This window comes from Megalobrama amblycephala, linkage group LG1 (genome assembly GCF_018812025.1).
Source record: "Megalobrama amblycephala isolate DHTTF-2021 linkage group LG1, ASM1881202v1, whole genome shotgun sequence".
Taxonomy (NCBI): Eukaryota; Metazoa; Chordata; class Actinopteri; order Cypriniformes; family Xenocyprididae; genus Megalobrama; species Megalobrama amblycephala.
The window spans coordinates 8,743,313-8,761,318 of NC_063044.1; the positions used below are offsets into that span (position 1 = coordinate 8,743,313).

The window sequence follows — 18,006 nt, forward strand, 5'->3', positions numbered from 1 at the left end:
TGCAGAAAAAAAAGATGATATTTACTTCAAGTTTGCATTTATGGCCACATATATTATCAAATGAGGCTTTTGCTTGCAGATAACTAAACAATTTTGGGTTTGAACAGAAATTAAAGAGTTACAATACTTTAAACAATTTGAAATTTAAAACAAACGGTGGTGAGTAGATAGAGAGTGAAGATGAATGACAGAGGAAAAACCCTGGGTTTATTAATGACCACAGAAAGGAAGGACATTAGTTTAAGTGCTCATCTGAAGCCCAGTGTGGACTAGGACAGACCATATGATGAGCTTTTAAAAGTAATATTCCATAACACAGTCAAAGTTAAAGGTGCAGTAAGCGAGTTCTGAGAAACATTGTTGATATAGCAAGATATTTTCTTCTTTCTGTCTTAATGCATTTATGTACTTCATATTATTCAATCTCTTAATCTTTGGCAGAAGAGAGAAATTAACCTCGCTGATTCTCTCACGAAAAGTGAATTGCAGTTTCTTTGTGTTTCAAGACATGTGAGTGGCTGTTTGCTACTGATGTCACACTTTCACATGCACATGCTCCATGAACTCAGGATCAAGAAAATGTTTACTAATCTTAAAGGGATAGTTCACTCAAAGATGAAAATTATCCCATGATTTACTCACCCTCAAGCCATCCTACTATCTTCTTTATGACAAACGCAATCAGAGATATATGTAAAAAATATCCTGGCTCTTCCAAGATTTACTGAACGGGGTGTGTGTTTTGAAGCCCCCCCAAAATGCATCCATCCATCATAAAAATAATCCATACGGCTCCAGGGGGTTAATAAAGGCCTTCTAAAATGAAGCGATGGGTTTTTGCAAGAAAAATATCCATATTTAAAACTTTATAAAGTAAAATAACTAGCTTCCGACGGATGGCTGTATGCATCAATTTGCGGTGGAAGCGTAACCCCTGACCTGACGCATGACTTAATGACGAACGTGGAAGCGCAGAGGATAGAGCACAACAACAGCTCAAGATCTCTATTACACCAAAGAAAAAAAAAGATATATATATATATATATAAAATCTTGAAATGTGTCCACACACAGTATCAAATTTGTCCAGATGTTACCAGCAAAATGGGACAAACATTTAATAATAATTGTAAATGCCTAATGGCAACAACACATGATCCTGTTCAATCTAGATTTTTAGATTCCATAACTGCTGGCCCTGATCTATTCTTAATTTTGCTTGTGAAACTATGTTTTACATTCTGAAAATATGGTCAGTAAATTGAAAATTAATTTAATGATTAAATGTCCTAGTTTACCAATAACAAATCAATAACACAACAGGGTACTGGCAAAATTGGACAGCATCATGATTATATCAATAAAAGAAAAGTAAGAAATATTATGAAAATATATGAAAATGATTCACTGTTGTATTGCATATCAAAATATTTATCAGAATCACAAACTTTGTCATTTCACTCACTATAGGACACCCACTAAAATGAAAGAAGTACAGAAAGGCCCTTTGTGTCATCCCATAATGATTTAGGATGATTTTTATTTATTGAAGAATACACTGATAGGCCAAAACATTCTGACCAATCACAGGTGAAGTGAATATCATTGATCACCTACTAACAAAGCCACATATTAAGGTCTGGGTAGATTAGATGGTTAGCAAACAGTCATTTCTCAGAATCAACATGTTGGATGCAGGAGAAATTGGCAGGAATAAAGATCCGTTTACCTGGGGAAGTGATGGCACCAGGATCACTATAGGACAAAAGCTGGTGGAGGGAATTTGATGCTCTGGGCAATGTTCTGCTGGGAAAACCCCATAAAAACTTAATCTTATTCCAATTGAGCATCTGTGGGATGTGCTGGACCAACAAGTTTGATCCATGGTGGCTCCACTTCACAACCTACAAGACTGGAAGGGTCTGCTGCTAATATATTGGTGCCAGATACTGTACCTTCAGGGCTCTTGACGAGTTTATGCCTTGGTGGGTCGGCATGTTTTCTTAGCATATTGGGTAGGTAGGCTCATGATTGAGATGATTGAGCTTAATCAGATTTACCACTTTACCATCTTATGATTTCTTACCAGCTAACCAACATTATAGCAGAATATAATAAAAAAACTGCAAAAGGAATTATGAACATGCTTTTTTATTTATATTAAGCATCTTTAAACAATCAAACATGGTTAATGTCTAACAATATTGATTACATGAAATAATCAAAATGATTAAATGCAAACCCTTCACTTATTTTTATAATGATCATAAACTGACATTGAACATTAAATGAAGATTTATCATGATTTTATTTGATTGAATTTAATAAACAGGGCCAAGCTAAAATAGTGGCAGAACATGACCAGATGTCAACAGTGTGCAGTCAGATATACTCTGGACGCACCACAAATCTAAGACTGTAGTCATCAGGACAGGGGTTAGGTAGGCCCATGTTGCTGTTGGTTGGAATCACTGCCATGTCATTTTTGAAGTCTTGGACATGAAATACATTGTTTTGATTCTTACAGCTGAGAATTAACCTGTTGCTGAAGCGAATTGTGTTAGTGTAACTGTTCTGATTACCATATGCCAAAAGCCTTGCAACAGGAAAAGAATCACATGAAAGACCATAGTAAGAGCATTCCTGAACAGTAAGAAAAGCCTGTGCTTGCCACTGGACCATCTGGTCTTTGTAAAGAGCACTAGGGTGTGCAGGAGTGGAGAAGGTTTGGATTCTGTTATTTTGGCCATAGTTGTACTGATAGTACTGGTAAATGGTGGTCATGTCATTGATAAATACACTAAACCCATCAGCAGTGTAGATTCTGGGTAGATAATCATTACTCATGTTATCCATTTTATTCCTGATCTTAGAGAAAGAAAGAACATTGAACTGAAAACCGCTGAGCAGACCATTTAGATACAGTTTCTCATGATTCTGGTAGAGAACACTTGAGGAAAACTGCATTTCATACAGTTTATCCACTGGGATCAAGAGGAAGCGGATGTGATTCAGGAGGCTGGCCTGTTGTTCTGAACTAATTTCATCACCTTTGTTTTGGATCCATCTCTCCAGAGCTTCAAGAAGTAAAGCTTCATCCTTCACAACCAGGTCTGAGCGCTGCAGCAGAGCGTCCATCATGTGAAAGGAGATGGTGCTCCACACCGGAGAGCTTATGAGGAACTCACAGTTCCAGGAAAGATACTGAAGGACATTCTCCTGCAGAACAAGGTCACCTGTGCGTACGCCATACTCGTACATTAATACCTGTGTCCGGAAGGTGTTGTCTTCAGGAATGAGTGAAGTGAAGATCCTGCCAACATCCTCCATAAGCTTATTCACTCCAAAGATAAATGCCAGCTGATGGAGACATTGAGCCGATGTGATGGAAACATCAATTTGTTGTGTGTACAAATACCTGAGCAAAAACAGATATTATAGTTTCAATGTAGTGTTCTGACTGGGGTCATTCTCATTTGGGTCAAAAAAGAAAGAATTCAGAAAAGAAAGAATTTTTCATTTTATTGAAAAGGTTACAGCAAAAACATACAAAATCTAATCAATCTAAAAAAAAAGAAAAAAAAGAAATGCTAGTCCATTGCATTTTCCCCCAAAACTGATATTGTTTTGTTTGGGTGGGGGATGAGCTGGGACATTATTTTCCTGTTTATCACTGTAAAGCTTCTTTGAAACAATCTGTATTATACTATATAGTGCTATATAAAAATGGTGATTTGGTAGCAGCTTTCCCACTGAATGAGCCAATCAGAAGCATGGAAATTTAATGGGGAGTAAGATTTCTGTACAACACAGGCAACAGTGTGTGGAACTGGGAAGTGGTTAGCTGGTGGCTACAATATTGTCGTGTAAAGCTTAAAATAATCCAAAGGCATGAATAGACTACATTAACAATGCTACCCCAATACCCTACACTTAAATGTTGAACATTAGGCATAATGCAAATCATTCCAAACACAACAAACTCGCATGGAAATGTGCCTCATTGCTGAGAAATGCATGACAAATGAAAACTAGGTGTTCTAAAATTGGCTCAAAATATCAAACATATTAGATCTTCTCTGGATGGAATCATAGTCTGAAAGCTAAAAATCAGAGTATGCCTATCACAAACTATGTGATTTCTGACTTGCAGCAATAAACGTTGACTCATCTAGACTGCAAATCAGGGCAAAAATCAGGATGAAAGTCATGTAGTGTATTTCAGCCCTAAATGTCTCTGGTTACTCATGTAACCTCAATTCCCTGAGATGAGGGAATGAGACATTGCGTCAATAGTTTATGATATTGGGAAAACCAATTTCTCTGAATAAACTGAAGCCATTATGGAATCCATTATGGCAAAATAGAGGTGGGCTCAATCACTATTTAAGGTAGTGCCAATCGTCATTGCCTTGAAGTAGAGTGAAGCTTGAGAGAGACCATGAGTTTAGTAACACAGCAACATCTGCAATGTCTCATTCCCTTATTTCAGTAATCAGAGATGTTTCCTTTTGATTTCAGTTCACTCAACATTGCACCAGTGGCAGATGCTATGGGGAACATAAAGAATCCCGCAGTGTTACAGCGGAGGTCTTAGCCCATGCCTAAGTGGATCTTTGACCATAACTACTGCTTCACAGTAAGGGAAGACACATGACATTTCAAACCTCTGTTTGGAAACAGGTAGTGCAACCACAGAAACAAACAAAGAGCTGCTCAGAGAGTCTGAACTGTCTAGAGTGCCTTTTAACCTTTTCTGGGTTTAAGAGTAAAGGCCTTTGCACACTGAGTCTGAAATTTTCGCATGCGTTTTTTCATATTCGTAATCCTAAAAAATCGTCACGCACAGAGACCTTGCACACTGAGTCTGATGCGTAAAAATGAATGCGTTGCGAAAAAATCACAAAACAATATAAAATGAAATCTTTAAGCAGTGAGCACGATTTAGTTGTCTCCTCTCTTCTTAAAAAGAGAAAAAGAAAGAGGAAATATTGGGTCCATTCAATTCTGAGATTGCATTGAGTTCACCTCATCAAGGAGCTGCGTGATTATCCCGAGTGTTTCAAAGTTTACTTCAGGATGTCAGTGCCTCAGTTTGATGCTTTACTACTGCCACAATCTGTCTTTATATTCTGTATCTTTGTATTCCGCACGTTGTTTGTCATTAAGTGCTGCTGTTTTGTGCTGTAGAAGACAAGGATCAACTTGTCAGATGGCATTCTGGATTTTTGCGTTCGCGTACGGTGGCTTTGAATTGTCAAAACGTCTCTCAAAATGTGTGCCACGGATGCAAAAAACACAGAAAATCGAACCTGATCCGAATATTTTTTTGACGGACGAAAGTTTCGGAGGCAGTGTGCAAACACAATTGACATAACGTGAGGTCGAATTTATTTTTTAACGTGCGAAAGTTTTGCATGCAAATTTCGGACTCAGTGTGCAAAGGCCTTAACTCTACAGTCACCTGGCCCAAATTCAGTGCAGGACACATCAGCTGACAGTGCTTGCATATCCCATACTTGCTTTACAGAAACAAGAGTGAGTAAGAGTGCTGTTTTAGGAGAGAGCACTCTTAGTTCAGCCGACTGCTGTGACTCGAACAGGAGGCCCTTCATAGGTTTTTGGACCAATGTGAAATTCCAAGTTGGCAGTGTGGAAGGGCCTTGGGGTTTAGTCTCACTGTGCACTTCAGAAATTAATCACCAGGTTACTCTTGCTGACTGATCGATTATCAAATGACTGTGAAAAGCTGATATAACAGCCAAGTATACTTTGAGTGTAGAAGGTGCAGGGCAACCATCAGCAACCATAGCACATAGCACAGCCCAAGACTGGTTGCCCACTGAACCTAAGCAGGGTTGAGCCTAGTCAGTACCTGGATGATAAACCTCCTGAGAAAAACTTAGTTGCTGCTTGAAGAGGTGTTAATGAGGTCAGCAGGTGGTGCTCACTCTGTGGTCTCTGTGGGTCCTAATGCCCCAGTGTAGTGTTGAGTCTATACTGTAAATAGGCCCATCCTTTGGATGTGACGTTAAACCAAGGTTGTCAGTTTAACGTCTCAACCGTGATTCTCTGTTGTCATTAAAAATCCCATGGCACTTCTCGTCAAAGAGTAGAGGTGTAATCCCGGCATTCTGGCCTATAGCTGGTGCATTGCCGCTGTTGTACTGTGACTGCCGTCACATCATCCAGGTGAATGTTGCATACAATCATACATGCATATGATTGTAAAGTGCTTTGGTTGTACAACAGTACATAATAAAAGCACTATATAGAATGCCTTCATTCATTCCTTCCTTCCTTGCCAAGCACTCTTGAAAAAAGGACAGAAAAGGCAGAAAAGCACCTAGTAGAAGGAGCTCTTGCTCCTTCTATGTGGGATTAAGTCCCCTGCCTGAGGGGACTGTGTCATAGAATTGAGCAATTTGTGCCACTTTATAAAGCAGATTAGCCCGCCTCTAGTTTGCACATTGAACATCACTGGCCAGTGTACTTACACTGGCATGATTCTATGCTTCAGTATTCTCAGAAAAAGTGGTTTTACCTATAGCATCAGCTACTGACAACTGCATCAGCATCAGCTTGCCATCAAGCAGCAAGTACTTTTATAAAAATCTTCTTTTTTTTTTTTTTTTGCAAAGTGGGGCTAATTTGACTAGATCCACAACATTAAATATTCCTCGAATTTTGTCCCATTCTTTGTATTGACACAACAGGCCACTAAAATCACCATTCCAGAGAATCACACTGAATAAATTGAGAAAAAAGCATGGTCTTAAGAAAGTTACCTGAGAAAAGCAGAGACATGAGGATGGCACATCTGGCTGACATCCACTGTGAGGTTTCTGGACTCATTCCTTATGTTTAGTTCTGGATAAATCATGAGGATCATACTGTGCACACAAAAAGATAATTCTGCCTCTTCAGAGAGGTCTCGTACATTAATGCTGAAATCACAACCATCTCCACTGTCAAACAGAAGACCAAGTTCATCAGACAAACCCAGACTGTTATCCACAGAGAACTGACGATTGCCGGTTATGTTTGTTCCTGCAAAGAAAGTGCAATAAAACCGATTAAAATGTTCCTCAAGTTCCTCAATTTAATAAAAAGCCATGGTTAAAGCATGTTAGAGAAAACAACAACAACAACAACAACAACAACAAAAAAAAACAACAACAACAGAAAGTGATCAAAATTTCTGTGAATAACTAGTCAATCAGTTTCTGAGTTTTAGCCAAAAATGTAGGCTACACTTAGTTTTTATAGCAGCACCTTGTGGCCAGTTGCAAAGATGGAGGGGACAAACTCATTCAGTTTTTAGATAATGGGCAACTAATTGAAGAAATGTCATAATAACAATAAATCTTAACTAAAACAAGTGAAATAGTATCACAAGGCTAAATGAATGAGCAAGAGTTGTAATTTCTGTTAGATCCAGCAGATGTCTTACCAGTCTCACAGACCACTCCTGCATCCTCTTTATGTGAGCAGTCAGTAACACCCCAGCCTTTGAAGCAGCATTCAGACAATAAGCTCTCTGAGCCTCTACAGTTCATGTCATCCAGCCAGATTGGACCAGAACCTCAAAAGTGTAATAGAACAAATATAAGACTATTGTTGTTATCACAATGTGGAACGATCAAATTCTCTAACACACTTCGCACCATACCTTCACCATATTGTCCTCCAGGTGCAACTGATATCGCTCCAGGGAAACCCATCTGACGACACACCACTTGTGCTTCGGCTAGGTCCCATCCGTCATCACAAACTGTACCCCACTGTCCATCATGGTAGATCTCCACACGACCAGATGAAGGCAGATCTCCAACAAGCCTCACTCTGCCCTCCCGCTTAGGCTTTGACTGCTCATCTGTCGCAAGCGATAAACTATATTAGAGATCAACTGATATATCGATTTACCGATATTTCTCCAGATATTTAAGCATTTTACCATAATAGGTTTTGTAATATCGAATTTAGGACAAACGCCGCCATCTTGTGGGTGTTTTGAGAATTGCGCGCAGGATCGCCATTGCAGCGCGTCTGAGGGGAGACGAGACAACGGCGTGCACATGTAAAGTATACTTACTTGCTTTGCTGTAATTAGTAAAGTTTATTTAACATAACAGCCATTAATGCACAAATTAGGTGTGTTACATAAATGCCTGAAATGTAGCTGCAGCTCTAAGAAATAGAGACAAGATGACACGTAAGATATCTGTAATGTCCTATACCAATAAAGATGTAACTTTGCATTGATTAAATAATACAGCCATGAATGAGCACATGTTAGAAATAAAAGTGCTGAATTTAATTCTCTCTCTGTTATCTATGCTCATTAGTCTCGTGAATTCGTCTGCATTTTGTTTTTTACTCAGCGGGTTGATGTAGGAAATACTCCAGCACGGCCATGGAACTTTTAACAAGATTAACTTGTTTAAAACACGGTTAGGCCTATATAGTAAATGTTTATATAATTACGATTAATTCGCTAATAAACATCCAAGTAAACACAACTCTATGGAAATTAATTATTTATCTCCGTGAGCGATCGCAGTTTTGAGTATAGTTCTGTGTAAATGCATAGATAAACAGCGTTTGTCAGCAGATATTTCATAATCTAGAACGACAAAAACATTATTAATAATTCTGATATAACATACCAGTTGAGAAATGCAATAAAATACGATGTTTTGTTTGTTATATTCCAATATTCCAGAGAATATTATTCAGTTATTTAACATTATCCAGCGAATTATTGTTCTTCACTCTTTAGCCTATTAAACTTATAAATCTACTAAAACTGTAGTTTAATATTAAGTATTACATTTCTGCAAATTTGACATGACTCCTGTCTTTAATTTATTTGCTCCATTTGAAAACATTAGACATTCTACATTTATTTTGCTTATTGTTAACATTAGTGTTGCTGCTGATGCTATTTATAAATAAAATTATTTTTGTGATATGAAGATTAAAATTAACATGAAAAACTAATTGTCAACAAAACAAAGAAGCAGGCTTATGGGGCAGAATGCTGAAAGACTGTTTTCTACACTACAACCTAGTTCTGCTCAACTGGGAGTATTAAGCTACATTAAAATAACAATGCTATTTTTTTCAGGTGGTTTAGATTGTTTTATTAAATTTTTTTTAATTGGTTAGAATTACTTTTATGTGCTTTATTTGACTTTATTAGCCTCATCGAAGATTTTTTTTTTTAAAAAAACAACAGTTTTTAAAACAGTTATACAAAAACAGTTTAGTAACAGTGCACTTTTTTTTTATTTTCAGACCTCTCTATTTATTGGTGTATAAATAAGATTTGTTTTGTTTTCTATGCAAGGAGGGAGTGATTGTTATAAATAAAATGGTTTGTTCAGTTCAGTGGTGTTGTAATCGGGTCAAAAACATAAGTATATCAGTAAATAAATATCAGTTCTGCATATCGGTTATCGGGCACATTCTAAAAAATCAATTTCGGTCGATCACTAGTTTATATAGATATAGGTTTATGAAAATTTGCTCAGAAAGCCCACAACAACCAAAACAGAGCAATTTGAAAAATGATGAAGATTTTATAAAACAGCAAGATCAGATTAGCAACTTTGCATACCCAACATTTATAGGAGATACATTCTTATATTTGTAAATACATATTGTTATTCAAATTCATATTGTTATTCAAATTTAAAGCAGTGGTATGTTCAGATACTAACCAAACAGAGTCCAATGCTGTGCTGACACATGTAAAAACAGCAAAGTCCATACAAGATACATGATCAATCGCTAGCTGGAAACTCTTTAAAACAGCAAATTAGGATGAACACAATTCAAGAAGGTTCTTATGGAAAGACTAACAAATCCTCTTGTCTCTTATCTATATATCTACTAAATCAGGTCAAGCATTGTGAGATATATCACTTACATGTTCTACCACTGTCCAATCAAATTTGAGGACTACCTTAAGTTTCACTTCATGAGAAAATAAAACCTGGTATACTTGAGAAACTGCAGTGTGCTTGTTCAAACAAAACCTATGAGTATCTTTAGGTTTGCCACAAAAACTATTCACACAATGCAAAAAAACAGGTTCTCAAGTAATTTCTGATCATGTGTAAAAAAAAATCTCTGTTCAAATAAACCTGACTGTTTGCTTTTGCATTGTATTCATATATCCTCGAGAGCATTCAGATCCTGGGTGTTGGCATTCTAGTGATTTCTGTGATTAGACCTGGCTTTGAACCAGACTTGAGTACGACACAGCTGAAACATAGCATTAACTTTTGCTGCAGAAAAAAGACAACATTTACTTCAAGTTTGCATTTATGGTCAGATATATTATCAAATGAGGCTTTTGCTTGCAGATAACTAAACAATTTGGATCAGAACAGAAATTCAAGAGTTATAATACTTTAAACAAATTCAAATTTAAAGCACTCAGTGGGGAGGATATAGGGAGTGAAGATGAATGACAGAGGAAAAACCATGGGAAAGGCAAGACATAGTGCTCATTTGAAGCTCATTTGAAGGACAAAAACAAACTGATTAGGAAGGTGAGCTCATGTATGGGGTGTTCTTTGCCCTGTGTTGACTAAACTGGGCAAGAAAGGATGGTATAGGGAAACTGTCTTCCATCATGAAGTATAAATATAACTCCCTTCATAGTACAATGTGTGCTATGTGCCATTCATTTGGCAACAGACTTACGTTCCTCAAAAGAGCGATACAAGGTCTTTTCTTACAACTGCCATGAGATTGTTTAATCAAATGGGATTATGACTTGTGTTATTTTGTGTCTGATATGTTGTGTTTGGGTACATTTGGGGTAGTTTTTTTTTTTTTATTATGTAATTATTGTATTTTATTTATAGTATGTTGCTGCTGCTGTGACAAGTGAATTTCCCCTTTGGGGATTAATAAAGTTATCAATCAACCAATCAATCAATCAATCAATCAATCAATAATAAAAGGCATATCTTATGTGAGTTTGAAAGAGTATGTTTCACAGAAAATTTTTATAGATAGAAATGGATTCACAAGGTATCAAGAAAACAGTGGACAAATATGTTTATTATAAATGTGTGTTTTATTTATGACATCTGGCACATGATGGAGGGGACACACCCATTCAGTTTTCATATATTGGACAATTAATGTTTTTTAATAGTGCTTGAATATCTGCCTATCCTTGCTTTCATAGAAGAATGTCATAATAACAACAAATCTGAACAAAAACAAGAGAAAATAAATAAATGAATATAATTGGGCAGCATCACAAAACTAAATCCACGAGCAAGAGTTTCTGTAAGATCTCTTATCAGTATCACAGATCATCCTCTTTATGTGAGCAGTCAGTAACACCCCAGCCTTTTGAAGCAGCTTTTAGACAATAAGCTCTCTGAGCCTTTATGTCATTGAGCCAGATTGGACCAGAGCCTTAAAAGTGTAATAGAACAAATATAAGACTACAGCTATCACAATGTGTAATGATCAAACTTTCAAACAGATCTGTATGTTGCAGATGAAAGAAAGCTTGCCATGTTACTTACCATTGAGCAGATGCTATGGAGGTTTATAATACCTTTATTTTTGACTGTTTACTATTCACATCCAAGTGACGTTTTGAACGATGGGTGTTGGCATTCCAGTGACTTCTATAATTAGATCTGGCTTTGAACCAGACTTGAGCATGACACAGCTGAAACATAGCTAACTTTTGCTGAAGAAAAAAAAAAGATCATATCATGTTCTGTTTGTTTGAAGACTCTTTGTTTTCTTTGTTTAATTCCTGTTTCTATGAGTTTCCTTAGTCATTGAGTGTCTCAATGGTTACTGATTATGTTCTGATTATATATTGCCCTGTGTTTGAACCTTGTGGTGTCGTTTATTGTCTATGCATTTTATTTTGTTCTTCCTCACGTGATTATCTTACTTTTTTTTTTTTTTGTTCATTACAACTGCTGCAAAAGATCCACACTACTACTTTTATTTCTCCTTTATCGCCACTGGAAAGTTACGGAGTCACTGCAGACTGCTTATTTATTCATTTACTTGGTGGCATTTTAAAAAACTAAATGGAAATCAAAGAAAAACACATGGAGTTTTAAAGGGTAAGTTCACCCAAAAATGAAAATTCTGTCATTTATTACTCACCCTCATGCCGTTTCACACCCATAAGACCTTTGTTCATCTTCGGAACACAAATTAAGATATTTTAGTTGAAATCCGATGGCTCAGTGAGGCCTTCATAGGGAGCAATGACATTTCTTCTCTCAAGATCCATAAAGGTACTAAAAACACATTTAAATCAGTTCATGTGAGTACAGTGGTTCAATATTAATATTATAAAACAACGAGAATATTTTTGGTGTGCAAAAAAAAAACAAAATAACGACTTATTTAGTGATGGCCAATTTCAAAACACTGCTTCAGGAAGCATCGGAGCACAAATGAATCAGTGTATCAAATCTGTTTGGAGCGCCAGAGTCACATGATTTCAGCTGTTGGCAGTTTGACACACGATCTGAACCTGAATCATGATTCGATACACTGATTCATTTATGCTCCGATGCTTCATGAAGCAGTGTTTTGAAATCGGCCATCACTAAATAAGTCGTTATTTTGTTTTTGGCGCATCAAAAATATTCTTGTCGTTTTATAATATTAATATTGAGCCACTGTTCTCACATGAAACCGATTTAAATATGATTTTAGTACCTTTATGGATCTTGAGAGAGGAAATGCCATTGCTGGCTATGCCTCACTGAGCCATCGGATTTCACCTAAAATATCTTAATTTGTGTTCCGAAGATGAACGAAGGTCTTACAGGTGTGGAACGGCATGAGGGTGAGTAATAAATGACAGAATTTTCATTTTTGGGTGAACTAACCCTTTAATGTATCCGCCCCCACTACAATTGAATCTTTCTAAAATTAAAAAAGACAAAAATAATCTCTTTTTTTTTGGCTATGAATCCTTTATGTAAACTCTTGTTAACAAACAACAACAACAACAACAACAACAAAAACATAATAAATTATTTCACAAAAGTAATATTTTCTAGACGAATTGTTGCTTGGACCCTTTGTTTTTATTGTGCAGTCCTCTTGAAAGGGTGACCAGGATAAACACACAGAGAAATAAAAATGTAAATAGAAAAAAAAAAAATCTATAACGTTAAATATTAAGAATTAAGAAACAGTTTACATGTAATTCAGTGATCATACTTACTTACTCTCTAATGATATTGTCAGTTTTGAATGAGCCTTAGAATTCTATACAACATTTGGGGGTATTCCAGAAAGCAGGTTATGCGATATACCAGGGTAATTTTATGGATAAGTAATTGGATAACCTCAAATTTCAGTTCCAAAAATGGAGGTAACTTTTAGGGTATGTAAGTAGCCATACCAACTTACTCTCTGACTTACTTCAATATTATATTATATCGTATTTTTTTTATTATTATTATAAAGCACTATTATAACAAAGCAATGTTATTTTACTGTAATTTATTTTATATTCTCATCTCTCAGGACATTTTCTTTATAATACATTTCTATAATAAACTACATATGAGACACATCTCACAACAAATGTGGAAGTAAAATGGCTATCAAAACTTATACAGCCATATCTTTTTTAGTTCAACCAATCTTTCTTTTTCAGATAAAGAATATAATGTTTGTTCTCAGTAATAAAAAAATGATTAAAGAGTAAAAGATAGGATTTAAAATGATTGCACTACTGCCCAGTTGTTGGCAATATGTAAATGTCTTATGGCAATAAGAAGAAGAAACATGTATGGCATGCTTTACTGTGGCTGTGTCCAAAATCGTATACTCTCTTGAGTAGGTACTTTTTTTGAATAATTTTTTAATTTTTTTTAAAATTTACTCTGCAACTACAAAAAAAAAAAAGTAAGAATGTGTGTAATATGAATGTAATCCGGACACACTACATCCATCATGTTGCCATTATCATAAGACCTACCAGCATCAGTTGCGTCGCTTCACTGACATTCATAAATCCTCTCCTGTAAAGCATCCATCATATGCACACTTAACAAAATCGTCAGAAGTAGTAGGTCAACCGGGTACTTCATGTGTGGCACTAGTGTAAAGAAAAGACATAAACAGAAGACCCCCCCCCCCATTTAAAATTTGAGTTTTATATATTTCTATACAGAAGTGGTAATCTAAGACTAAATGTTTGAAACTGTTTGAACTCTGTTTTTCCTTTTTATATACTTTGATACTATCTGCAGGAAGGTTATATCCAGTGTTGGGCAGTAATGCGTTACGCGTTACTGTAACGCAGTTACTTTTGACAGTAACTAATACTGTAACGCATTACTTTTTAAATAAATTAACTCCGTTACCGTTACCATATGGTGCGTTGTACATTACTTTTTTTAATTAATTAATTTTGGCTGAAGTGTAGCCTACAGCCTAACCTGTTTACAGCAGTGACGCATTGGTGGATGCCAACCACTGTAAACACGAAGACGCACTGTGGGCGTGTTTCCGTTTATTCAGGTATGTGCGGCAGTCATGGTGAGTCAAGGCGAGAGCAAGACGAGTTTCTCATAGTGGAAATATGCTCATTATTTCACTTTAGTTGAGCATCTGGTTCAAAGGTCCTAGCTACTGCGATAAACGTGACATGCTGGATCGAAAATATGTGAAATAAGTTTTTCTAGTCGACTAGTAGGCTAGTTGTTCATTTAAGCCATTAGTTGACTAATCACATTTATATTAATTTAATTTCTTACATACTGGAGAGAATAAACTAATAATGAGCGTTTATGTAATATAGGCTATGCACTCAAGCGCACGCATAATGCTTGCCATAAAGAACCGGCAAAAGTAATGATTATGAATATGACAAAAAAACAGCAAGGATACATTTTAATTGTTTATTAATAAAGTAATGTTTTCTGAATCAGTGTCGGCTGCAAAGATGAAGTTGACATTGCTGACTCTCATCATCTCCACATATACTGGACGCGCCTAGAGAGAAAATGCACATTTCATTCGGATTACATAATCAGAGTAGACTCTTTTCGTTTTAAAGTAGATATTTCAAGCTTTCTATAGATATATTTCTCATGTCTGCGAGGCAAACAGCCTATACGCTGAGTTTCGGTTCATTTAGCCTATAAGTCGCGGTCCAGTTCATGCGCCAGTGATCGCGCCCGCGCCTGCCATAGCCTGCTATATTTGCTTCTTATTTATTAAATCCAGGCAATTGGTTGATGAAACCTTGATTAAAATTAAGATACAATTTTTACAAAACGAAATTCACTTTAAAGAGAGGCTTTCTATAAAACAAAACTTAATGAAGTGGTCAAAATCATGTCTTACCTACTCCATGACTCCCGATATATTGATCATCTTATGATGCATCTTACTCATGCTGTTCACTTTTCATAATCAAGTAAATTAATTTAAAACATGACATATGACTATTTAAACATGAAACTACATTTTCTTTAATGACAGTACAGAGAAATTTCATAAGCAAGAGCGGATCATGAGTCACGAGTCGGATCAAGAATAATTTATTCTTTGACTTATATTTAATAATGGGGGCATTCAAGTTATTTGACTTTTTTTTTTTTTTTTAAAGTAACGCAATAGTTACTTTCCCTGGTAATTAGTTACTTTTATAATGATGTAACTCAGTTACTAACTCCGTTACTATTTGTGAGAGTAACTAGTAACTATAACTAATTACTTTTTTAAAGTAACGTGCCCAACACTGGTTATATCTTATAATGTGTACACAGTGGTGTAAATTATCCAAACCACAAGGGGGAACTCTTGCCAAGGTCTGCTAGAGAACGAGTAATACAGCAGTTAACGTGAGACGAGCAGATAGCTAACACACAGATTTGATACGCTCCATAGGCTATGTGGTGGACTTTAAATTTTTACTTCTTTCCTTGCAGGTAAGAATAACTCAGTATATTTCAATTAAGGGGTCCATGAACAGTTTTCATTGTAGTTTTGGTGATTTGGGTTGGTTTGAGTACCACGATCATATTGTAATTACTTGTAGATAGAACGCGAAACCAATTAATATTGAACCAAGATCGTTATTGTGCACCGGAGTGACAATATGTAGTTTAAAGTAATTATTTTAAGGTTATTTTGATGGTTAAACGGATCATTTAATTGTAACGTGAGTTAAGTGGCGCACATGGAGTTCGTTGTTGTCCGCCATCTTATGTAAATTGTCTGCCGCTGTGGTTTAGGGTTACCAATAACTCAAATGAGGTGAAATGCTTGTCTATGAACCCAGACAGTCATAAAACATGACATAAGAAAACATTAAAGTGTCATTGTTTAATTAGAGTAAATAAGTAATGCTGGGACAGAGAATGCATGTACTCTGGGAAGTGGTTAAACAGACAGAAAATATTGTAGAAGTTCAAATTAAGTTTAACAGTGTTTTGTTGTTGTTGTTGTTGTTGTTATTCAGCAAAACTTGTTCATATGCTTGATATGCAACTGTATTTGCAAGTGAATATGTTTACATTTGTTTGTGAACAACAGGGAATGTTATAGAGCATTTAGATGATAGTTTAATATGACAGTTAACCCAAGACGAGCAGATAGCTAACACACAGATTTGATACGCTCCATATGTGGTTGACATTATCTTTTTACTTCTTTCCTTGCAGAATTGAATGCAAAACAAGCATATTAAATGTGTTGCACCAGAAACGACGCTTGCTCCTTTCTACATGTGTAACACATGCCTACTCTTTTATGAGTACTGTGAATTCAGACATACTACTTTTGTCACAGACAGTTTTTTGCCTATTACATATGCAATCACATTGCGCCGCAACAGCTAGAAGCTGTCCACACTGGACGCAACAAAGTTTCCATTGCAAATCCATTTGTCCTTCATATCAGAAGTAGTGCAATCACTTAAAGAACGTCAGGAAACAGTTTACTGTCTGGAATTTTGTGGCCATTTCTGTTTGAAACCTGCAATTGCAGTGATTTGCAGAATTATCATCTTTACTTGGGTTGTGCTTCGGCACGATTCCTCAGCGTGGATGAATCTAATGTTTTGAGGTGCAGCCATGTGTGGGGGCTGTCAGTCAACGCAACAGTGTTGATCTTCACTGTACATTGTAATTACAGATTCTACGTCTTGTACGTATGTCCAAAATAAGAAGTTTCACTGGAAAATGTCAACTGAAGAACCATATCTATGGTCCATAACTAAGCGAAAACATGTGCTACTGTAACCTCATTACCCAATGAACAATTGAAATGTCTTACCTGCCCAGCAGAAAAATGGCCATCTCTGTGTCCCTTTTTGGGTCACGCCACCTTTCAGAAGCCTTGCCCTGCCGACATTTATTCTTGTTTTCACACAAGCCCGGTCACTTTCCCATTTTTTTACTGGCTCTCCGCAGTCTGAAGTCTTTTACTTTTTACCACAGCTGTCCATGATGATTGTCATTTGGAACTTTCTAGATTACAAGCCACCATCTCAAGTTTACAACAGGCTACAAATGATGTGCTACCAGGAGCATCCACCGCACGTGCGATATAGCCTACTAGCCAGGACTTATTTCTGTTTACAGACGTGACGTAATGACACAAAGACAAATGTCAGCAAACTCGTATTTCCCGTGAATTCCTACCAGTATCAATCAGATTACAAAACATTATTACAAGCTTACCGTTATGAATCAAGCTAAGTTAAAGAGATAGTTTTGAACAGTGATTGGTTATGTACTTACTCAATAATTGATTTTGGATAATTTTTTACCAGAAAGTTACCAGAAAGACAGCTTAAAATTTGTAAAATTTTTGAAAATGAAGCACCACAATAACGCTATCTAAATTAAATCTTAAAACACTTGCGGTCTTCATGCCCACTTGAACATTTTGGCCAAATACAGGAAATAATTCATGCAAGTACAAGGTGCACCCTTCACCTTTTTATGATCCACTCTGTCATCTCAATCC

General features: G+C 36.3%; 2 protein-coding genes across 2 annotated transcripts in view; one reads left to right on the plus strand and one right to left on the minus strand.

The window, feature by feature from the left end:
• Nucleotides 1–18,006, plus strand: part of LOC125280859 (gastrula zinc finger protein XlCGF57.1-like) — a 1,316,469-nt gene that overhangs the window by 150,969 nt on the left and 1,147,494 nt on the right. The gene's annotated exons all lie outside the window — the stretch shown is intronic.
• Nucleotides 2,134–9,786, minus strand: LOC125243329 (galectin-3-binding protein A-like). The gene is made up of 5 exons (XM_048152880.1): nucleotides 9,726–9,786; nucleotides 7,673–7,876; nucleotides 7,454–7,585; nucleotides 6,789–7,050; nucleotides 2,134–3,418 (listed from the first exon to the last, which is right to left on the minus strand). Exons 1-5 carry the CDS (start codon nucleotides 9,784–9,786, stop codon nucleotides 2,383–2,385), a joined length of 1,695 nt encoding a protein of 564 aa, XP_048008837.1. The 3' UTR covers nucleotides 2,134–2,382.

Excerpts from the sequence above, each read along its gene's own strand:
- LOC125243329 (XM_048152880.1), bottom strand. The coding sequence starts at position 9,786 with ATGTATCTTGTATGGACTTTGCTGTTTTTACATGTGTCAGCACAGCAT. Across the intron at positions 7,586-7,672 it reads TGGAGGACAATATGGTGAAG|GTTCTGGTCCAATCTGGCTG; the intron begins GTATGGTGCGAA and ends TACACTTTTGAG. Across the intron at positions 3,419-6,788 it reads CATGTCTCTGCTTTTCTCAG|GTATTTGTACACACAACAAA; the intron begins GTAACTTTCTTA and ends GTTTTTGCTCAG.